The sequence below is a fragment of the Drosophila erecta genome, unplaced genomic scaffold (genome assembly GCF_003286155.1).
Source record: "Drosophila erecta strain 14021-0224.00,06,07 unplaced genomic scaffold, DereRS2 tig00000000-arrow-pilon, whole genome shotgun sequence".
Taxonomy (NCBI): Eukaryota; Metazoa; Arthropoda; class Insecta; order Diptera; family Drosophilidae; genus Drosophila; species Drosophila erecta.
Window position 1 is genome coordinate 19,962,204 of NW_020825194.1, and position 24,823 is coordinate 19,987,026.

Below are 24,823 nucleotides of genomic sequence, written 5' to 3' on the forward strand. Positions count from 1 at the left end.
ATGGCAGATGCGTTAGCGCTGGTGGTCCATTCGTTCCTGTCTGATGATGGCGATGGCGATGGCGATGGTGATGCCATCCAGTCCAGCGGAGGAGCCCCAGTCCCCCGGACGGAGTCAACCCATTTGCCAAGCCCCTGCCCTCTGCTCCGCGCCCAAGAACAGATAGCCGTAATGAGCACACCGCAATTTGTGTCGTGTGCTGCGGGCCGTTTGCCATTCATTTGGTAAAAATAACAATTAAATGTTTTCGCAGTGGCCTCTGCCGCTGCCGGGAACTGGACTCGGAGATCTTATGTCCCGTGGTTTGGGCCAACAATTCACTTTTGTTTTTGGCCTTGTTACCGCTCGACTGCGGCCACTGCTATGAAAATAATTGCTGTGCAAATATTCTCCTAAATTACAACATTGTGTATTTATTTTAGTTGGCCTGGCGAACAAACGCCGCCGGCAGTCGGCAGTCGGCAGTCGAGTGAAGAGTCCTGAGTTCCTGAAGAGGTCCTGTCAAGGCTAACGCAGCTTGTCAAATGGGGCAGCACGCACTGAAGAAAAATTCGGCGAGAGATCTGCGCATTTCTTAAGCTTCCTTGAAGTAAATATGCCAGCGCTTGTGAATGAGCAGCAGAAAAGCAACGCCATCGTGTCAAATATATATATAAAAGTTATATCAAGCTGCTTAAGTGGGCCGGGAAGAGGGGATGAGTGGGTCCCTTTATGGTTAATCTCCATAAGAGTTCTTTGATCGGGGGGTTTCCTCCACAACACCTCGCTCTTAAAGACTTGAGGCAGCCAATAAAGCGGCGACACACCTGTTTGCATTGGCTCCCCATCTGCTCAGCTCGCACCACTTATTACGATGATGCATTTTCGGCTTGCACCACCATCGGCAACGGCAACAGCAGGAGGCACCCAAATACCCTAGAAAGGGGCAACTGCAGCCCATGTGGGCGGCAAACGAGCGCAATTTTGTTTATTTCCGGCACAAAATAAACTTTCAAGGATAAGCAAACATTTTGGCTGCTGCTGCTGCTGCTGCTGCATCCTTAAGCAAATTTCATGAAATAATATTTTAGTGGCGCCAGGGGCAACATGTGAAGTCGTGGCGCCCACATCCGCCAACCCGTCTGCGGCGCCACCCGATGAAATCCCCAAAGCCACCAAATACCCACACATCACTTCCTTGCGAGGCAGCCACGTAATATTTTTGAGAGCATTTAGTATTTTATGCACCTCTCGTTCGAAAAAATCTCAATTTATGCGCAGCCTCGCTTTTTTGTTCAATTCGCCCTGATATTTGCACAGTTTCCTGGCTGGCCAAACATTGTTCAAGTCTCGCAAAAATATTTATCTGTCTGCATTTTTTGGTTCTCTTAGGTGGCCATAGTAATTAAAAGCTATCAAAAATAAGGGAACTAGCTCAGTAAACAAAGTCCAAGTAAACTTATTTTGGTGTGGAAAGTAGCAGCCTATTATTTGTATTTGTCTGCCTAGAAACAATTAATTTGCCAGGGTAAGCTACGCATTTTCATTTCCTTTTTTAGTGCCTCTGAGGCAGGTTCGCTAAAATATTCAGCAGCCTGACTGATAATTCCGATGCTACTGGGCCGTCATCATCAGAGCCGTCTCCCTCTTGAAACATTTCATTTGCTAAATGTGTGGTGTGTTGTCTCATGAGCACCACCTGCCAAAAACCATCCAAACCACCCGAAGTGCTCAACCCACCAACCATTGTGTAGTTCGCACCACACACACAAACTGCCATTTTTCCCGCCCTTCTGCAAATGCAACGCATGGAAATTTCGCTCTGCTAATGAAGTGTGATTGAAATTTTGTTAATTTGCCCAAGTGCTGTGTGTGTTCTGTGCTGGTAGAATTACTTATTTACATAATCTCAAGCATTTGCCATGAATTTCTAAAGATTCGCTTAATTGAATGTAGAAATAATTTGTAAGGCCTCCCGTAAAGTTGCTCGCATAATTTTCCCATTCTTTTCAGAAATCTGGAAAATTCGGTCCTGCACTTCTAATCGAAAAAAGAAATAAAGTTCTTTGAGCAGGCATTGTAAGGGAAAAAGTTTCGTTCCCTGTAACATCGCAATTTAAATAACTTCTTTGTATTGTAGCTGACTTCCAATGTGTTACATGTTCGATTTAAGTCTGTACTTTTAGAGGATCTCACCTTTGGCAAAATTCGTTTCGTTTCTTTGACAAAAGTCGTGGGCTAACGTCCTCGTCAAATTAAATTTGACAGTGCTCTACTGCGCAATTTTGTGAGTGAACAAACCGGGCTTTAATCGAATAAACTGCGTAAATAAAATTTGGCCAAAAACTCTGTGGAAAAGCGGAAGCAAACCGCAAATAAAAAAGACAGCAGCCGGAATGGAGAGTGTGCAAAACACACTAATATTTTCGGAGCAAAAAGTAAATAGGAGCTGCAGGAATTTATTTCACATTTTTTAAGGTAACACACGGCGAAACGAGGAAATAAAAACAATTACGGAAGGCTAAGGACTACAAGGACAATGCTATATATACTAGTACACAAGTTGCTATGCAGGACAGTCACGGAAATGAAGTTATAACCATTGTTGCAGCTCCTCTGAATTTACTGCGGCCGGGGAGTTTTGTGGCGAATGTTTTCTTTCAGTTTTTGTACTACTTTATTTTCTTGCTGGCTGCCCATTAGGGTGAAGAAAAGTTCCACCGCTTTTCGCTGGCCAGGAACACTTTTTGGCTTCGCCCGTTCCCAAATTGGGTATCAAACAGTCTAGAGTCGCCGGCTGCCGCTGCTGCCGCTGACCAGGATAAATTTATAGTCGGCGGAAAGGCGCGCAAATAAAATAACATTGACAATTGGCAATTGAATTTTTCAAAGAAATACGCCGCAATAGCCGTGCAATTGATTTAGGCATGCTAACAGAATTGCCGCTTATACAGTTTGGTCGTGAATCGCATCTGGGACAAGACCACGCGTTTTGCATGGCAATGCCAAGAGTTCACCGTCTGCACTTTAAGAATTCTAGTTTTCTTTGCAAAACCAGCACATAAAGTCTTTTCAGATGATTTCTGTCTTTTCTGGATTTTTTACTAAAGAAATAATTAGCAACAAAGCTATTTTTGCACACAGAAAATGGAATCAATGAAATATTATATTTTTAAATAGTTGTCCGAATAAAATTATAAAATTGTGCTGGAAAGGTATTTTCCAAAGGTAATTCCAAGAGTTACCCGTCTGCACTTTAAGAATTCTAGTACCGAGTAATTCTGAAACGACATACATAATTTTGTGCGTGCTGCCACTGACATTGTCCATGGGAAACTGCAGCAGTCCAGCATCCAAGTGCAGCTGCAACTGTGTTGAACTTCAGCTGGAGGTTAGCCGCCAACGCAGCGGCGAGCAAACAAGGCAGCAACGGGGACATTTCAGCGAGGCAGGTACGTGTTTTGGCCCAAACCCGTGGGCCAAAGTCCCCGGCAATTGCCACGCATTACACTCGCTGCAGTGCACTTACTTTTGCGGAATGCTTAATTCATGCGTGCAACTGTGGCTGCAACGTTTATGATGTGGTTATGTTGCATCTGCAGCTGGGATGGCGCTGCTGTTGCCACGGCCTCCCTGGATTCTGGATTCTGGATTCCACTGCTGTCTTCGTCGGCGGCAGCGTGCTGGCATTGTTTGCTGGGCTGTCACACGGCGTATGCGTAATGAGCTTACGAACCTGCATGCAGGTGTGCTGCCTGTGTTGCATGTGTTGCATGTGCTGCTGCTGCTGCTGCTGCTGCTGCTGCTGCTGTATTTGTCGTCCGTGTGCATGTGCACATGCCACAATTAGGCATTCTGACTGTGGAATTTGCGTTCAGAGCAGACAACTCTCGAGACTACGTGATGTTGGGATGCTGCTGCACGGTTCAAAAAGCGAGCTGCACCACGCCATTAAGTAAGATGCTTGTGGAGAAGTGCCAATGCAAGCGAGTAGTTCGTCTAATTATTGTTCAATATTAAAGTAAAAATAGTTTGTGTTTGTGCAATCCTCTTTATCCTCTTTAAACCGTCAAATGAAAGCGATTTTCCACCGAACGATTCTTTTTCGCTGTGCAACCGCTCTCTTCCGCCAGCAGGTGTGCAAATTGAAAGCTTTAAAAGGCCGCGGATCATCAGTTGTTGCAACTGCAACTCGCTGGGCGGACCTTTGGTTTCGTTTGGCTGACAGCTTTGCGTGCATTAACTGTCAACACTTGTCGCCGGACGATTGCATTTCAACAATTATGACAAAGTGCCGGATGGAGTGCAACTTTTGTCCATGGAGATGCCACTACATATCGGATAGCTCGCGTTCGAAAGGTATGCACTTGACCAAATAGCAACTTTTACGCTTTTACAACTAATTCTAGTAGATTTCATCTGTCATTGCAAATATTTAGTATGGACTACACGAAAGACTATGCGAAAATTTGGAGTATGAGTTGGTGGAGTCTGATGCTGAGATGTGAAATATATAAACTTTGAACAATTGTATCTCATCATGATTTGCGTTAAGTCTACATTAAACGCGAGCGTGAATATTTAACATTTTTCCAAGAGTTTACCCTCCCACTTCGAAGACAGTTTAGTCCAGGACCTAGCGACCTGTATTCCCCGCTGGACATCCATTTGTTAAGCTGTTGATTACACTCCATCTGCATATTCCCCCCGCCATGTCCATGTCCATCTCCATTGCAGTCGGAATCGGAATCGGAATCGTAAGCGGCGGCTCCCCGGCGAGCTGGCCCACAAGTGCTTTTCCATTTGACAGGTTGCTGATGGGCCGCAAGTCCAGCGAGTTTAAACGGCGCTTAAAGGCTGCGGCTTCTGCGGCATCTGGGAGCGATCAGGCAGCGTTTTTATCGGCGCATTTATGCCTGTTTAATTAAAGGCCCATATATACTTATATATACGTGGCAGTGGCCACTGGGGAGGGGATGTATGTAATTTAAAATTTGCATATAGCGAAATTAAATGCAAATTACTAGTGCAAATATATACACTGATATTTGTGTGCAGCCAACGCAAACAAGCGACATAAATGCCCAATTTCGGTTTATTAAATTACATTTAATTTTTGCCAAACAACTGCGAAATCGGTGTGTATTACGTTGGTTGGTTCTGATGATAAACATTTTCATTGAGGATATGTATCGGTTTTTCTTTGTGCATGTTTCTTTTTTTACAGGATAACAATTAAAATAAATTATGTTAGGTAATTAGCTGGCTGGCAATTTTTGGCATTGGAATTTATGTCGTGTAATTTCTTGTTTGGACCAGGAAAATAATTAAATTTTTAGTTTTTGCTTATTAGCTATCATTTTATTTCACCCATAATTAATTTCGCCTTTGTGTTGCCACAGCAAATTTCAATTAAATTTCATTTCCACAGACTGAGGTAGTCACAAAATAAAAAAACGAGCGGCAAGGAATCCAGCGAAAATTGCGTGAAAAATATCAAAATCAAATTGTGTGCGTAAATAAATTGAATTTTGATTGCCGCTCGCCAGGTTTGTTGCAGCACTAACGAAGCTCCATTGTTGCCACGCCCACAAGTTCGCTCCCCTCGCCCCCTGATTACACAGAGAAAAAAGCCCAGCCAGCACTCATACAGGCTTTATTAATGACGATTTGTCAGCGGAGTGCACGTCGATGAGCCGAACAATATGCAATGTAAATTCGTGCGAAATTTCATTTTCCCCATTCAGTTGGTTGGATTACATAAGACCCCACCCTCCGAACTCATACGTTTCTATAAACAGTACTGAGCGTACTATTAGTATAGAGAAAGTATAGTGTCATTAAGTAAACATTTACATTGGTACTCATAATGTGGCATAAAAACGAACCTCTATTAAAAAGGTGGAGTATTATTAATCTCTGTATTAATCCGTAAAGCCGTGCTAGAATTAATCTAAAAATCCGTGTTTACAAGCTGCATATTTAGCAGCTATTAAATTGCCCGCAACTGCTCTTCCACATATGAATTGGTTCGATTTGAGGTCGAAAGCTGGAGCGTGCCGACGTGAATAAAATATTCATGGCATCAATCGGGTCCTGACACATGCCCTGGAATCCGACCACGACAATGCTGGCCAAATTTATGCTAATGTATGGCCTAGCTGAGCTACCAAAGTTGCGAGTGGCGTCCATAAGAAGGGATTCGCGTATTAAAAGTCCATATCCCGTGCATAATCCTTAAATTGTGTGTCGTACAGCAATTTGCAGGCTTAGCCATTCATTTGGAAATGGAAATGAATTCGCTCTGTTTTAGGCACTAACGAAGCTATTGTTTGACCGGCACAGAGCCACAGAATTCGAGCAAGGGGACGATGCACTGGCTCGCCTTTGACATATTCGCTGGGTATTAAAAGTCAAACTCAAGTGGCGGTGGTCAAATGCCATGAGCTCTGCCAGACGAATCAAATTCGTTGGCCAATATGTCACTCCGTGTGCTGTTTTCCGGCTCGTATGCCCCCTGTTTTCTCCTTTTTCCAACTCCTATATCTCGAACGGTGAGTGGCTCCGGCTGTTGCTCCAGTGATTATGGCAATTTATTTGGCCAGCCGGCAATGCCTCATTCTGGATCCCTGGGTCTCCGTTCGGTCTCCGTTCGGTCTCCGTTCTCTCCGTTGGCCATTCACTTTTATGGCTATATTGGCTGGCAGCTCGGTTCAGTTATTTGGCAGGCTTCAATTAATTAATTGCCCTGTAATGAGCTCCTCCCGACTGACACTGAGTGGGCATCGAGATCTCAGTATGGGGCTGGATCAATAAAAATAGGTTCCTTTACCCCAGCTATGCATTCCCTTTTCAATGTTTCTTGCACATTTATAGTTCAAATATTGATTAGTTTGTTTCTCGCTAATCAATTAGTCAGCAATTGCAGAATCTGTCCATTTGATTACAAGGAGACGACTTCATTCTTGATCCCCATAATTTTGGATAATGCTATCATCCGAGTGGCCTTATAAAGCGTATCGCATGACTACTTCCCCTCGACTGCACCAATTTGGGCTGTAATGCTGTGGCATAAATCATCTTCCGCAATTCGTTTCAATTGCACAAAAGTATTTCATGCACTGCCTTCTGTTGGCTGCCTTCTGGGGGCGTGGCCAATGAGGCGGCGAGCGGAAGTGCCATCCTAGCCGTTAACATGCAAGCAAATGCGTTTGCCATCTACCATCAGGCATGTACCCAGTAGTCAGTATCCAGCACCCAGCAACCCAATCCCGATGCCCAATAGCCACGAGCCTCGCATTTTGGCCGCCGGCCAGTGGAAAAGTAATGAAAAAATGCGTTTGCCAAAAAACCAACAGCAGCATGGCGAACTGCAAACTTTGTGGCCAAGTGGAGGAGCAGTAGCTGATTTCTGCCCACTTATGCAGGCATCGAGGCGAGCGAGTGTGCGGCAAATAAAAACCAGCTCCAAGGCGGCCACCGCAAAAGCGGAAACGGAAATCGGAAACTGTGCAGCAGCAGCAGCGGCAGAAGAAGCGGGAAAGGCAAAAATAGGCGGCGCACAAGGACAACAGCAGGCGAGCCTGGGACGGCGATAAAAGTGTTGCAATTTATGGTCAGGCTGGATGGCGCCCGAACTCGGTCCTCGCTTTGATTTCAGTGCAGCATCATGCTGGGTTGACCACATTTTGGAGTCTAGATTAGCTGAAAACTGAAAACTAGCTAGAAACTGAAGTAGCTGAAAGAACTGCTGCGTTAAGATTTGATGAAAAGATAGTTCCGTGCAATTGGAATATGTATTTAAAATTCTCTGCTTTGTTTTTTCTTACTTTGTTGAATAAAAGTTATTTTATAAGCAATTCCAAATATTTACTAATTGAAAAGTGCTATTTCTAGCCATAAAGTCTGAATTGGCACAGCTGATTTCAGCCGTTTGGCCCTAGAAGAGTTCGAGTCCGAAGCGCGGCCAGCTTAAGTTTCTGGCTAATTGATTCTGCGATTTTATCTTTTAATGACTTTTCGGCAAAGTGCAGAGCTGAAACGGCGAGATGTTGGCCCCTGTATATATTTGATTTTAATTGCATTAAATGCACTGCTTGCCGGCGCCCTTGCAGCAAGCAGTGTATTTAACAGCAGCGGCCCAAAACTAGGCAACAAAATTTTACCAGAACTCGCTGTGGCGTTTGAAACCGCGCGCAAAACGCGTTTAAAGTTGTGTTCACTTCTCTTGTCGTGACTTTTGCTTTTCCATTTTTCTGCATGGAAAATGACATTTGAATGCAGCTGAGCTCGGCACTGTCATTGAAATGTTCCAGTTCAGTCTGCCAAAGAACAAGGGTCTAACAATGAATGCAAAACTCGAAAAAATGAATTTAGATGAAGGAATATCTGGGCAAATTCCTTGGCACAAGAAATTAATATTAACATACTTCAAACAAAATGTTCTACCCATCTAAGTCCCATCGAAATAAGAAGTCACAACATTTTGATTATTTCCGCTTGTTTATTCTGGGTTGAATGTGTTTTTGGTTTTGTCTTGGCATTGGCATTTCATTTCTGTTGCTTACACTTTTTTTTTGTAAATTTCTATCGTTTCAACGATTTACATTTTTTAAATTACTTAAACATTAAGTGATATTCGCTTGGGTCGTAGCTAAATGCAAATGAAACATTCATATTTTATCCAATATTTTATGCATCATTAAATAATCCATTAATTAACAATTAGTCGCGTGTTTCTGTGTATGTGAGCGCGTGAGTGTGTGTGCGAGTTCATTTAAGTGTATCCGTTCACATCATTAAAGCAAATATTTACAGTTACGTAGGGCTTGTGTGTGTGTGTGTGGGCTAAGCCGGGAATCACACGGACATCTCATGCGTGTGTATAAATTTAAATTGCATTCGATACAGATAAATAATGCAGTTTACGGGCGAGGGCTCCCTAATTTCCATCGCTGCTCGATAAGCCGACACACGTTCGCATTCCAAGTCCATGTGTTCCCATTCCAGCCGACCGGCGCCCAATTTAGCTGCCAGTAATTAGTTGGGCCAACACGGTGCTCAGGAATATGGCTACGACCCCCGCCCATCCCCGCCAGTTGCTGGGTCCCGAGGATGTGGCAAAATAGGTCTCCAAGAAGCCACGGATTCCGGTTCCCGATGACAGCGTCACTGCAATGAAAATCAGATGCATTTTTACAGAGGGAAATAAAATCAGTTTAATACTATTTTAATTACTTAAGAAAAATATATCTTGAAACACTAGAGATTTGTTAAGCTTATAGATACATTTAAGCAATTGGATATAATATTTGCACTTTTCAAAAGAAACTTGATCGGCAACGAACTTTGACAATTGAAATGAGAAATTAAACACATTTAAATCAGTTTGCTTGTTTTCGGATATATTTTCTTTCCAGTGCCTCCTGGCCGTCGGCAGTTATCCTTCTGAGGCTTACCTCTGGCCGGCACCGGATCCCTTTGCGGTGTGCCCAGCTCGATTTCCTTGTACTCCTGATAGAGATCGCCAATTTGCGCCGTACAACGCAGGATGAGTCCTCCGCCTCCGCCGCCTCCGCCCACGTGCAGTGCGTTCGCCAGGCCATTGCCGTTGCCATTGCCGTTGCCATTTCCATTGCCATTACCATTCCCATTTCCATGGGCACCGAGCCCAGCCACAAAGTGAGTCGCCTGCAGCTGCAGCTTGAGACTGAGCCGGGATGCAATCAGACTGTCAACCGTTCGAATGTACTGCGTTTCCTCCGAGCTGACCTGTCGCAAAGGGAGAACAAAGTATTAACAAATGCTGTCCGGGCAAGATGCTGCCATAAGAATGACAAAGTCGTATAAGCTGGACGCTTTTTATTCCGAGCTACGCGACTTTGGTTAAATACTTTGGCTTTGTATGTATAATCTTTAATTTAAGGGTCAGTTTTCCACAAATCAATCGACCCACTTTAACCGCAATATTGCGAGTTTTTTGTCGTTTTGCATACTAATCGAATGCTAGGACATGGGCTAAAATATGCTTTAAATTATTCATGGTGAGCGCCCAGCAGCAATTGCAGTTGCAACTGATTTTCTCTTCCGCTTCCGACGCCCACGCCGCTCCCCTTCGTCCTTTTTATTCCACAACCCCGTTACGCCGAGTCCCGAGTCCTTTTCCACAAGTCGGAAAATAATGTTGCAGCTTGCAGGCCGAGAGGAGAAATAACAGCAGCAAGAGGAAAAAATGCCAAAAAGAGTGCTGGAGTTTCGCATCGAGTTTTGTGCAACTGCATATGAATGGCAATTTGTCGTCTGTCCGTTTCGCCAACTCGTTCCCTTTTCTGTCTGTGCAAATACTGTGTGTGTGGGGTTATTACAAGCATGTTGCACTTGTGGCCATGGCTGCTTGCCAGTGACCAATCCTTTGGCCGGCGCACTCAGGAAAACGAACTGAAAGTGCGATACACAGTGCAAGTGATCGCTGAATATGCTTGCATATATGAATATGCCTGACACTAATTTAAATGTAAAATATTACCTCAGGTAACAGAATTTCGACTGATTTCTTTTCCGATTAAATTTTAAGTGATGCTAACGACTTTTCTGCTAGTGCAGCTGAGAAGTGTGCTGGGCTTTTTGGCCCGGCCAGGAAAGTGCAGTGGAAGCTGCGAGGCAAGGAAACGGACACTGAAAGCGAACGAAACGAACGGACATGTGCATGTCATATTTTTGTTGTTGCTTGTGGCGAGTTGTTGGCCAAGTAGTTGTTGTTTCTCAGTTGTCGTTACGATTGTTGTTGCCACTGGCGTTGCCGTTTAAAAACGAGTTTTCAATGTTACACACAACTGTGGCAACAACAGAAACAGCCAGAGACACTTATTCACTCATCCGCCTGGTTGGTTCGCCTGCTCTTCCGCTGCCTACCAAAGTGTCCGGCATTTTGTTCGAGTGTACGCAAGTGTGTCCGTCCGTGTGAGGGCTGTTTGCCGTTGAAAACTGTTTAAGTGATGCCTTTTGAGGAGCGCTGAAAATTTCATTTCCGCCATGACACCAACAGCAGCGCCTAAGCTTGACTGCTGATGTGAATATTGTATGCTTATACGCATACGTGTGTACTTTGTGTATTTTGTATGCATATGCGACACTCCGGTGCGAGCTTTCCGCTTCATTTGCCAGAGTTTTCCTTTTGCTTCGCACACAATTTCCTTTTGGCGCGAAAAGAAAACTCTAAACTGCCGTGCAATGCTTTTAGTGCGCAAATGGCGCATCGTCCATTGTTGCAGCGGAAAAAAAGATGGCGGGAAATGCAGGCGCCATTTTGAAAACGCTCGTGCTGCCATTTCCGCTCCGCTGCATGTCCTGTTGCTGATTCATATCCTTAACCCCCTGCATCCCGCCCTGCGCAGAGTTCACATGACAACCTGGGCTTAGCCGACGAAAAAGATGCGACGGGAAACTCGCCGGCAATTTAAATACAATAAATATGCATTTCATTTCCACTTACAAACTCATTTGGGCGCCATTTACTTATGCATGTATTTTGGCCCCCTTCAAGACAAAAAGGTGTAAGATATAACGGGTTTCGCCAGAATTTGGGTCAGCTAAAAGGGAGCACTGAGAAAAATCTAATAGATAGCTCTGGCCATTTGAATACTTGGTGGTTAACGGCGAAGGCCCAGCACATTGCTGATTGCTACATTCCAAATGTGGTATTCCCTTAAACTCGGATGGATTTCTCTGCACCAATTTTGCCCTGTGCAGAGGCTCTCAAGGATCTCTTCACCTTCATTTCCCCACCACTCGCCCACAACATTAAAAGCAAAAGCGCTTTATTGCCGAGCGCTCGCTGGTTTTTTGTTGTTGCTCGCCTTTTAACCCTTTTTACGAACAGCTTCTCACCCAAACACACACTGCCCCATTTTGTTTTGGGCTTGTGCGTTTTTGGCTTATCCTTTTTATTTTATTTGAATTTTATTTTTATTTTTATTTTAATGCTGGCAGTGGCAAAGCCCAGACGCAGCGACATAAAAAGTCATTTTCAGTTGGCCCTGCCGCTTCTTACCACTCGTTCTCTCTCTTTCCTTTTGCCAGCGCATCTCTCTCCATCTCTTTCTGGCGCAATGGCCTATCTCGCTCTGCCGATTTAATGCCGCGTAATTTACGAGACACTCTTAAGAAGCCAAGCGCTTTAATTAAGCATGTGGCTGAGGCAGCGACCCGAAAGTGAAAATACCCTCATATTTCTTGTGATTTACCTTTACGGCATCGAGAACCCTCAACCTTCGACCTCTGGGCAATTAAATGAGCGTTTGGCATTTGCTGGCCTAAGCATTTTTGGCTGGAAAATTGTTTTCAAACTAGAAAGTTTGTTTGTGCTCGGGTTTTGGCTGCTATACTGTATTGCCAACTGTATTTTGATGGCCTGGCAATTAATATCGTCCTGATAATTTCTTCCTAGATGGGATTATGTAAATTGTGTGGAAAATAAACACAGCCTGTTTTAATACAAACAATGCCAAATTGCACTTTATATGTTTCTCCCATTACTTGAGTGGCTTTGACTGGGCAAATAATTCTGCCTCAATTCAGTCCCTTAAATTCCGACTTGGTATTATCGATTTCGTTGACACGGGGCATCCATTAATCATGGGTAAGCCAAGCTTTAATTATGTCCCTAGTTTTCCATGCTTAATAAATAATTTATCAAAAATCGATGGTCGCACAAATCCGCACGTCTAATGGTCAGACTTTGGCCCTAATCTCAACTAATTCCCCCGAATCACCCACATAAAAGAAACACGAGTGGAAGAGAAAAAACGACTAACGCACTTTGAGCTACTTTTTCATTAATATGACAGAAACTTTTTAACAAATTATGTGAGTCGTTAAAGTTTTTTCGCCCCCATAGCAGTGGGTCATACACATGTGGGTATCGCAGTGGGGACTCGCTCGAGGCTTTAATCTCCAACTCAACACGTGCTGGGTCAATGCTTTCAGCTCGGGAATATTTATGACACTGTTTTGTGTGACAGAGCATTATCCCTGGCCTTCTATCTAATTTAAAGAGCGAGAACAGCTCCAGCGAGCAGATCATAATTCAATATCAAAAAGGCATCTACTGCTCGGGCATATGAAACTAAATTGCACGGCCATTGCTACCGGAATGGATGGGAATGTATGGGAATGGATGCCATCCTTTGCTATTCCCTTGTTGTTTTCTCTGGCAACATAAACACGTTGTGCACGGCAAAATATGTGTGCTGAGAATGAAAAGATGGGTATGAAATATACGAAATATTGCATTTAACCTATCTGGATACCTGAATGTGGCATCGCATCTATCACAATGCTAGCTAAATACAATGAAAACCCCAAACGACTGTTTCCCGTCGCACTTTTCGCCAGTGTAGATATAAAATTTTATGTGACAGACGGGCAGACGAGGCCCTACTATTCGCAATCCTCAAACACAGCGGCGTACTTTTGTCTCGGCTTTTGTCATTAGTTGGCTGCGAAGAAGTCTAGATAAAATGTTAAACGGCCTGCATGTGAGCGCTGGCAGCATGTGTGTGCGAGAGCCCAAAAAAGTAGACTACAGGAGACAGATATGAAACGACAGGATAAGACACACACACGCACACACAGGCACACCAGCCCAGAGTCTGGAAATAGAAAGAGAGAAACAAAGCAAAAGGACAGAGGAGGACACGTTATGTCTGATGATGTGGGTAGACATAATATAAAAATTTATGAAGCGTTTAATAAGTTTTCTTCTTGGTTGTTTTTCTTTTTTTTTTTTTTGCTATTTGCTATTTGCTATTTGCTCCTTTTGCCCGCACCCTGGGAAATCGTAGAAAAGTTGAATTCGTTCAGCGGGCGTGTCAACTGAAAATTTGTTCATCTCGTAAATTCATTTAAAAGCCGTTGTCCGTTGTCCGTCGTCCGTCGTCCGTCGTCCGTCGTCCTTTGTCCTTTGGCCATTTTGTCCACTGGCCCGTCCGGCAATTTCGTTTTTGCCACAAGTTGAACGTAATTTATTTTATGTCTCGGCTATGATTAATAACATTTCGAGCGAAGAGGAAACAGAAAAGGATTTCGGGGTTAGGTCAAAAAATTGGGATCTGGACTCGCTTTAAAACGATTGCCGGAAGCATTTCGTTGTTGATTTATGCAACTGATTAGCGCCACTCGCAGAATGGATGCAGAATGGGTGCGCCCTCAAATGACTAATGATCTTAGGGCTTATATTAGGGCAACGTGTATAAAAACCTTATGCTGAATGAAATATAACTCCAAGTACTCGAATCAATCTGACGAAATCTTCTTAGCGAAGGAGAATCGGAGTTATGATACCTTTTTCACATAAATGTTAGGCACGCGAATATTGTTTCTAAATTTATGGCACATTTTTGCAGGTGCAAATGCAGAATGCTATTTTTATTTTGGCAAGACTTCTTTGATACTATCAGTATGAAGCTGGCTGTATGAGCGTATATATATGCAGATTACTTGTTTGCTGAGCCTCTCCTCCATATCGTTATGATAAATGACAAAAAGGGAAATCACGGCATCAAATCAAATCCTGGCAAACAACCCTTTTTGCTTTATTGACTTCTCTGTGCTCTTAAGATGGGGGAAAGGGTATGAAGAATACCCTGCGGTTTCTTGCTTGGGTTCCGACTTGAAATTTTTAATTAAGTGGGTAAGATGAGACCCCTTGTAATTCAGTCGCTTGGCTCTGATTAAATTACACAATATTCATAAATAAAGAACAAATTTTGCGAGGCACGTAGCCGCGGATTAACCGAAAGCCACACATGTTCCCAAAAAGCAGTGGTGGGCGTCATTATGCAGGATTTACGATGCCGTTAGGCAAGTCAAAGCAGTTTAATTAGGCAAATCCCCCACGCACTTGGCCCAAACCTCCTGAACCAACCAGACATTAATTAACAATCAATGCGCGGCATGATGTAAAACATTTTAATTGCCGATTGTACAGCTCTTTGGCCCAAGGCCATAGGAATTTGTTCGGATCGGAATCTTTGGTTCCTGACAGTTATTCTCATTGTACACTTGTAATGCTCTTTGTTTATGAAGCGGATTACTTACGGGTATATGGTTGATGGTGAAACGAAGATCAGCTCGAGGACGAGATGGCAAAGTACTGCAGTTTGCACGTAAGACATCGCCGGGCTCGTATCGCGTGTGTTCTGTGAAAAGCTGCGGTCGCTTTTCCGGAAACTCTGAAAACATACAAGTACATACAACAGTGGTTAAAACTTTAAAATGATGTGTGTTCGGGATGTCATTCAAGCGAGCCCACAGATCCATTAAAGGCTAAATCACATTTGTGGTACAAGACTCTTAGGTTAGACCTCTGGATTATTGTCCTTGCATTTCGCAAGGGCCTTAAACATTTTTTGTGCAAAGGCAATACCCCAAATTCCAGTTTCCCCAGAGCACAAGTATGTTCAGGACTTCGCTGGGTCCTTAATTGCTGGCAGCGGAGCGACAAGGACCCATCCTGGCCCATTGTTCGCTGCACTTCCCGGTCACGCCTTTGCCAGCGACTAATGAGACACGATCTGTTTGTCATTGTCAGATACCCGTGAGCTCCTGTCAGATACTCGTGGCGCAGATACTCACCCACAACTTGCATCTGGGCGAAGGCTGTGGCCGTGGAATAGAGTGGGGCATCCGCCGTAACCTCGCAGCTGAATTGTCCGGACAGGCCGAAGCTAACGTTGCGGATGAGCACCGTGGTGGCATTCGAGCCATTCTCCTGTGGGAAAATTCGAAAATACCGGGCCATTCCAATCCGTCAAACAATAAGCCGAACTCCGAGAAGACACCAACTTACGTCCACTCTGATGCCGGGGAACTGAAAGACCTTGGTGGGCGGAAACTCGCCTGGTGTGTAGCGGTAGAATTCCATCTGGCCGCGGTAAAACTTAATGGAATACAGGGGCGCCTCCACCAATTGGTAATCGCACCGCAGGGCCACCGACTGACCCCTTCGCACCGCCGGAGGCTCCACCAGCAGATTCACGTCACGCAGCGCGGCCTGGCCAAAATCTGTGAAGAAATTGAGATTTATTCAAAGGGATGCTGTGCCATAAAGGTGGAGGTGCAGCTGGCCAGAGAGAAAAATAAGTGCCGTCTATCAAGTCTGTGTAAAAGTACCATTTTTATGGCATCGAAAACCCCACTTTCTTATCCTTAATATAAAGTGTTTTTGAATTATTAAGTACATTCACTCTTCAATAACTAGGCAAAGGACTCACAAGTGAGTCGCAGGAAAAGTTATGTTTCCAATAGCTTCAGATCATCTAAGCCATAAATGAAGTACATTTTGGATGACCCTTGCCTTTGGAATTTGGCTCAGTGTAATCCGGAGGACTCCGCCTACATGCCTTAATTTAAAGGGGAGATCTGCCGGCACCCTTTGTTATTTTAAAAGCCTTCGGCACTGGCTGAACACACTGGCATTTGCGTGGTCGTTCAGGAGCGTGGAGCAATATTGAATCTGGCGACAGTGGATGCGGCTTCCTCATCGCCGACGTCCTTTTCTTGGCTCTCACCATAAGCCCCATGGGATTAAGAATTGCAGTGGCTGAAAGTGCAGCACACTCTTGGGCGCTTTAAGCCTTATAACTTTGCAGCCAGGCCAGTGTTGGCCACTTCAGCCTTTCGGTTTTCGCAAATATTGGCGGGTTAAACACTTAAAATTATTCAAACGCAAACGTCTAAGCGCGATTTTGCACTTTAGTTTTCAAGGTAGTAAGGCGAAATTAAATCTTAAATATGATAAATTCATCTTAAAATATTATGATAAATGTTACACAACTCCTAGAAATCGGCTATAAATTTATGCACTTATGATGAGAAACAGGACTAAATTGGCATGAGCATCTCCGATTAAAAGTCGCTGAAGAGTCATGGCGTTTTGGAAATAGCTGATTTACTTTTCAGCACTGATCTTCATTGCCTGGCCGTTTTCCATTCCCGTTTTCCCATTTTGCCATTTTCCCATATCGTCAGTCCCATCATCGTCATCGTTGTCGATGATGGCAGCAGGCAGCAGGCAGCAGGCAAGGCAAAGTTGACTGACTACATCAAAAAGCAATTTTCCATTTGTTTTACAATATGCCCGACCCCGCCGCTTATCCTGGGCACCCACACATGGACAGGCTCACGAGACAGACACAGATACAGATACGGACACAGACACAATCGCAGCCGTATGACTTCGACGTGTGTGTTTGCGATGAGAGTGTGTTTGGCTTTCCATAAACTCGCAAATCGTTTAAGCCGCCTTACGAGAAGTTGTAAACCTCTTTGCTGCCATTTTTTGCTCCTGCTCCTGGCTGCTCGCACTGCTACTTCTCCGCCTGTACTTTGTTTCAAATAGAAATCACGATAGGAAGGCTGCATAATCGATGCCCGTGCACTGGGAAAACGCCGTCTCAAACGAGCGACGAATTTATCGGTATTTGGCTTACCTAAATCGGTATTTTCTTATTATCCTATATTAGGCGTCCTGAGGTAGATTTAAAACTTCAAGTGAGCCGCCAAATCGCATCCATCTTGGCTTCTTGGAAAAAGATTCTCGAGCAACTGATTGATTTTAGATTCCTAGAGAGATTTTCCGATCTCTCCATAAATACCATCCCTTGTTTTATAAACACGACATAATTCCAGATATGTTTCCCAATTCAGGTGTCTTTTTTCCTCGTCCCTCGACCCGTCGACCCGTCGTCCCGCCCTGTGGGCGTGGCTCAATATCCGCTCGACTTGGGCTTGTTGCTTTTCCTACAGTGCTCCTGCTGTTTCATCTTCATTTTCATCGACAGCTTCCTGTGCTGTGTTGTATTGTGTTGTGTTGCCTCGCTTCACTTTATGTCTACTATTTTTTCGCACGGCAGCCTGTGCAGCTTGAGCATTCGGCCATTTGCCTCTGGAAATTAGGCCGGCTTAGCTTTACAGCCCCCTGCAGTTGAAGTGGCTCCTGCCGACTTTCGCATGGACGAGGCAAATGGCAAATGGCAAATGCCGATGGTGGAAAAAACGAAAAAACGAAAAAACGGCTCTGGCATTGATGATGAATTCTTGTCAGCAGTGATTTCGCCTGCCGACTGGAAGAACTTTATGGCCCTTCGATGGATTGCCAGGGATCTGTATCAAGCAGCTTAGCCCGATTTGCAGCCAGTGAGAACGCAGCGTGTTGCCACATAATGACCTTAAATTTCTCGATTGCCCTCAACGGGCTTGACTGCCCCGCCCCAACTTACCACGGTCCCATTAACTTTTATGCAACTCTGCCACTGCGAAGGGTAAAAAATGCGTTCGGGAAAAACGAGAGGAAAATTGTGAAATATGTGCAGCTGTGATCATAAAACGTTTATTGACTGCAAAATTCAATATATCATGCATTCACCATTATGACAATATGCAGTTGCACAAACACTCACACATTCAAGCAAGTATGCATGTCTGTGTGGCAGGAGCGTTGCTATGAAAGGGGAAACGAATTCTTTTGGCTTAAAGTAATAATAATCTTCTCGTTTCAAAATTAATCGCAGATGTACATTTCAAAATGAGCTTAAAAGAGCAAGGTGAAATATTTTCCAGTCCCCTTGGCATTTTTATGACTACGCCCCTGCCATGTGTAGAAAAACCCGCACACTCATAAACTTTTGCAGCGCCACTCGCCCAGATTTAGTTACAAATGAGAGTGGTAAATGCAAGGGGAGGGGCTTAGAATGGGTCCTTTTGGTCCTTTTGGAAGGAGCAGCATGGCGAGGGGGACCGGCACCAGCTGTTGGTAAACTAAAGCCAGACGAACTTTTCGCAGACATGCGAATCGGGGGCACTTCAAGTGAATGAAAATCGGTGGAAAAGCGGGAATGTGCAAGCCATGTGATGAACTCACTTGCGGGAATTTATGGCTAATATTTTTATTGTCATAGAGACAGGCAGCCGCGAAGAACAAGAACAAGTGATAATACGCAGGAAAACTACCAAAACCAATTTAAGTCATTGCGTAGAGCTCGTGTTCATTATTTGAACATCTTTTTTTTTGAGTAAAATAAACGTTTTAGGACAGTTTGGTTTTTCTTAGATATCTGCCATCCCCTTTAACGTTTAGTAACGATTTAGCGAAAGCCCAAAACAACCCACACTTGCTTTTCAGGAGGGAAAATTGGTTTTTCGGTTGATACAACCAACATGCAATAAATGTTTAAAAGTTAAACAATTTACGACGTAAAATACAAGAACAACATTTTACGCATGAATACTTCATGTAATTACGCGTGCCCAAAAATGAACAAAATTAACAAAAATATAATATAAATCGCGTGGTTGCACACAGACAAACAGGATCAAACAGATACAGACGCCTTTGGGCGAAAAGTGTACGAGTATGTATCTATGTGTTGCGAGATACATTTTCTGTGGCAGTTCGCGATAATTAACGCAATATTTCAGCTGCACAAAATACTAAAAAGCCCCAGCCATAACGTATAACTTTCGCCACGAACAAAAAATGCTCGCAATTATTTAGCATAATGCATAAGCAACTACAGCGGTATATATTAGGAAAAGAGAGAGAGAGACGGAGACAGATAGAGAGAGAGCATAGAAATATTTGCATAAATTTTACACAGTCAAATTGGCGTTGAAATTACATTTGAAGTGGATGGGCAAATGTTTTAGGGGATTGTGGACTGGTCTACGGTCAACGTTTTTGTAGACAAATTGGCGCTGTTACAGTTTTGAAAAGTTTCTGACATATTTCGCTCGACCAACTGTCCGAGAAGAGCGAAAGAGAGGTCGCCAAAGTTTGAGAGAGAGACAGGAGATGGACAAAGCCGGCATGATATAATTATGTGTTGAATTTTGAATTGAAATGCTAAAAAGTTTTTATAGTTTTATGCGTTATGAAAACTTGCCATTCAACTAACATTTTTGGCCAACATTTATTGCTAATTCCAACAGTGAGCAGTGTGCCTGACTACTTTTAGATGATTTTAATGGACTCAAACAAATTATATCTGCGTATCGAGTGGAGCACGGTCACCACAATGTTTTTCTGGCTAAAGTGGATTGGGAATACGCTTGAATTGTGATTAGTTATGCATCATATTCTATCATAATCATCTGCTAGATTCATTTATAATTGGGGCGACGGTCTTGCCCCGTTTACAAAAGTATTTCTGCATTTGAGTAAGCTTGTGACAGGCCTTGTGCCATCAGATACCAGTTCGAATCTTCTTGAACCATTCATGTATACGCAAATGTACGTCGGACTTTTATCTCCGACTTTTGAGCTTCGAATTTGCATGCGGCAATAAACATAAAAATGAATGTCAGCCATGTGGGCGGTCATTGTGTTTGGGTCTGTAGGATGCCACTTCGAATGCCTCATGTCATATCAATTCAATTATATTTTATATCACACAGTTGGCGCACGAAGCCGGAGAAAAGGCTCCATGCTGCTACCATTATTGCTGACAATACACTTGTAGTATTATAGTTTATGCTCCTCTTTTTGTGGTTTATATTCTGTTCACACATGCGTGGTTTAATTTAATGAGAGCACCTTGAGTCTTGGCTGCAATCGATAATGGCTCTAACCGATCGAAATGATTCGCTTTGTTTCGAGCTCAAGGCGTCGATTACCTCGGCTTATTTGTGCAAAATTGATTTTGTGGCTAATTGCCAGGCTCACACAGTTGCCTCCTCTTGGACTAATCCCTTATTTTATCGCCAAACATCGGACACTCACGTCCAGGTGAACAAAGACAGCCATTCCGCAGGTGAGGTGCGTGTTTGGGTTCTGATAACAAATTGCAGCGAATTGCGGTGGGCACTCGGTTGGATGAAAGTGCGGTGATGGGCCAGAATAAACCACCGCACGAACCTTTTGTAATTAAATGTTGAAAGCAATTTCACGCCCAAAACCGATTCACGCAAGCAAAAGGGTGTGGGCCATGTCTCTGTTTTCCCCCACTCCCCACCATCTGCAGCCCCCTTTAATGTTTTGCGGTGCTTAAATAAATTTCCACAAAATGTGCGTAATTAATGCGGAAATCTCGGCAGGGACTCTGTAAATCGCTAGCTATCAATTTGTCGGCCCAAGCGAAAATAACACTGCATTTTGTACCGAGTTAACATATCTAACATCCGTGAATCCCCTTGCATGTCAATAAAGTACCTCTTAATTTGAATTTGTGAGTTGTTATACTTTGGAGCAATTAGCTTTTTATATTACTATTACATTTTATGTGTTAGTGCACACAAGTTTCGGCAAGTGTCGTTTCTTTGGGTGTTTGCACTTGCGGTCAATACCATGTTGCACGCACAATCTGACGCCTTTCAGGTTTCTTATCGACTGCCAGTGTCCATTGATTGCAGTTCATTAAGCACGCGCAGGCTCACGCATTTTCCGTTTCCTTTCATTTTCCACCACCCGCGTTGGGTCACCTTGCTCGTCGCCCAGAACCCAGCATCCACCCCATTGAGTCGACACCTGATGACTTGGCTCATTAGCTGGGCATCCCGTTCGCACCTCCAGTCACTTGACCGTGGCCAGTTGGGTCCTGGATGGCTGGTGGTCGCCGGAGCCATCGGCCCCAAGCTGTGCATATATTTTCATAAAACCCCCACCTCCAGCCACCTTCCATTGAGCAGCCACTCCTTCAAGCCGGATTCCGCATCTCGGGGCCATTATTGTTGATTGCTTATTCATGCATTCAGTCATTTATTCATATGCCTGAGTCTTGGGCGATGAGAAGTTTGCTTGTTTGCCTTGTTATCAAAACGAAACTTTCCACTTTCGGTTGCCCCGCTGATACGCCATACCCCCGGTCCACGAAACTAGCCGAAATTAATTGCGCTGGCCGGGCTCTATGCTGTTTATATTTTAAATTAATTATAAATATTTATTTATCCTGATTAGTTAAGTGGGCGCTCGGTCTGCCTGCTTGTCGGGGGGCTTAGCCAAATTGATTTCGGTTTATTTTAGCATTGGCCAGCGCTTTTGCGGGGCCATCGATTACAAAGCGTTGGCTTTAAAGCCATCCGACCAACCAATCAGCCAGCGGCAATGGAAACTCAATTGCACGCTGTCCATTACTCCTCGTCCACACTGAGCGGGAAAGCGCGAGTTGGTAGCAAATTCTGGATCCTGGATCTAGGAGATAAGTTTCAATGAATATCGAGTTACTGGCTCTCGGAGAATGAAGTTTATAGACATAGACTCTTTTCCTGCGGTTACTGCGTGAAATATTCAGTTTAATCAGATACAGGCACACTGCTGAATATTAAATATCGCAGGCTCCAAAGCAGCACCCCTTCTTTTCGCTCACTGTACTCGCAGCGGACTCTGTTGCCTTGCTAACCGGATCCATTTTTCCCATCCTGCTGTCCTGCTCCTCTTTGTGGTTTTCTATAATTGATGGCAGCATCAATTCCAAACGAAATAATCAAGCCATGCAGGAGGACCATGGAGGGCTGGCCACTACAAAAAAAGCAGAGCAGAGCAGAGCCACAAGTGCAGACGGTACAGTGCGGCACATACGTGCATGGCCGGCTCACGTAGCCCGATTTGCCATGTTCCTTCGCTGCATACTTTCGTGGGCCAAAGTTAATTTCAGGTTTAAGTGGCAGCAACTGCAGCTGCTGCACTCGAATTATTGAAGCCAGCGAAAAGCGAATGGGACGTATGGGAGGTAAACGTTTAAATGAAAAACACGAGTCAATTTATATTGCGCTGACGTACCGCCCAACTTTTCCAACCCCCCTCCACCGAGAACTCGCTTGCCATTTAATCTTCTTCCATTTCTTGGCGCTATTTTCAAATGTTTTTCTTAGCTGTTTAGCCATTTTTTGCTGCTGCTGCAGTTGTGGCGAAAAAAGAACCCAAAGCCAAGCGTTGTATGTGGGCTTCCTTTTTTTGGCTACCCACCCATGTGTGTTTGTCTCTGCTGTTTTTGCCCTCCACTCTGTTTTTTTTTTGTGGTAAAGCTGTACAGAAATCTGCACAAAAATGCACGGAAATTCATCTTGATTTGTGTTGAGCGTTTTTATTTATTTTGTCCGACTCCCCCCGTGTATATCTTATTCAAGGGCTAAAACTGCAGCAGTTTTTTCATTCAGCACATCTCTATATCACTTTGGTTTGGCGGTTTGTCTTCTCCACTTCAGCCCCAACCTTTTTTGTGCGAGTTCTGCCCCGGAGCGTGGCGCACTAAATCAGAGACATTTAAGCGCATTTTGTTAAAAGTCACTTACTGCACTCGACCATGGCTCATTTGCCGCCTCCAATCTACCAGCTACTACTTACCACAGAAGAGGCACAGTAGCAGTAGCGCCTGCAGGATGCTGCTGCCGTAGTTGCAACTATAGTTGCTGTTGCTGCTTCTGCTGCTGCTGCTGCTGCTGCTGCGGGTGATTCTTGTGCGACAGCAACACCTACGCATGGCCGCTGTCGCGACTTCTGCTGGTGGCAACATGTGACTGTGCATTTCCGCGTTTTCCAGCTTGCAGCTACAGTTGCAAGTTGCTGCTGTTTGCGGTGCCCCTGCTGTTGCTGCCGCTGCTGCTGCTGCTGCTGCTGCTCTGAGTGATGTGCTAAGAGTTGATAGTGTCTGCCACATTGTCAACGCGCCTGGACACTAATTAAGTGCGAAACGAATGTCTGCTTGTCCCGGCAAATCCTTGCTAAATTATGCTAATTTATATTATTCCCGCAGACAGACCGCTTGTGCTGCTTGCTTCTTTGGTTATTTGCTAATTTATTCGAATTTACTTTGCAAGTACTTCTCCGAGTTGGCACGCACTTTATTACGTATTTTGATTCGTTGTTTGTGCTTTATTTCATTTCATTTATACTTTGCACATCAAACTCGCACTTTACGTCCCTCACTGTTTCGTTCTCTCTCCTCGCGAGGCGTCCTGTCTCTTTCATCGCCGCGTTGCGAACGCGTCACGCAATCGTCAGAAATGCGACTGAATGCTCGAATGTTGCTGCTGGCCGTTGGTGTTGCTGCCGTCAGTAGATGTTGCTGTTGCTGTTGCTGCCACTGCTGCTGTCGGCCGGCAACATGTTGCCTGGAAAACGTACAACTTGCAGTTGTTCTTCCGCGAAATGTTTGTCCCTTGACGTTTATGGGGGATTTTAGTGCGGCTCCTAATTACTTCGTATGCTGCTCCAAAACTACAAAACTACGACCTGCAATGAGCGGAGGGAAAATGCCTCAATTAGTTGTTGACGCAGGCAGAAATATTAATTTTATTGCCGTCTCGTAAAGTGCACAAAGCTACAAATAAATAAATTCCAGCGATCGTCACGTGCGACGACCCTTTTCCGATTGATTTATGCGTTCAGGGACCCGAGATAGCAAGTATCGCGACTCCATGCCCCGTGCCCCGTGCCCCATGCCCAATGACCTTTCCCAAATCGCTCGGGGCACAAAAATGCGAGCGAGGGACTAATTAGCAGGCCGTCCACTCGAAGGCATCCAATTTGGATTTGGTTATTCCGCCGGCCGCCAGCAATCGGGCTTTGCATTATTTACGACTTTCCCCAATGCTCAATTATGCGCTTCAATGCAGGAAACCGCACATTTGCCGCGAGTCCTTCAAACTACGAGCATGCCCCCAAAAAGAGTTATTCTGCGCTGCGCTTCCTGTTTCCAGTTTCCAGTTTCGAGTTGCGGCATTGTTCAGCAATATTTTCAAAAACAAAGAAGGGCGGCTGTTCCTATTCGCACCTAGAGAAATGTGCTCCTATCTGGAATTTCCATTGCCTTGCTGGATCTAAACTTAAGTTCATTTATGATTATCTAAGCCA

At 44.3% G+C, this 24,823-nt stretch overlaps 1 protein-coding gene across 1 annotated transcript in view; it reads right to left on the bottom strand.

Annotated features, from left to right (window-relative positions):
* Positions 1–8,551: 8,551 nt before the first annotated feature.
* LOC6552080 overlaps positions 8,552–24,823 on the bottom strand; it is a 32,933-nt gene continuing 16,661 nt past the window's right edge. The window contains exons 2-7 of the mRNA XM_001979744.3: positions 23,315–24,202; positions 15,827–16,041; positions 15,613–15,748; positions 15,076–15,209; positions 9,438–9,750; positions 8,552–9,150 (exon numbers count right to left, since the gene is read on the bottom strand). Coding sequence (XP_001979780.1) covers positions 9,005–9,150; positions 9,438–9,750; positions 15,076–15,209; positions 15,613–15,748; positions 15,827–16,041; positions 23,315–23,627 — 1,257 coding nt within the window. The 5' untranslated portion in view covers positions 23,628–24,202 and the 3' untranslated portion in view covers positions 8,552–9,004. The remainder of the gene's footprint in view (positions 9,151–9,437; positions 9,751–15,075; positions 15,210–15,612; positions 15,749–15,826; positions 16,042–23,314; positions 24,203–24,823) is intronic.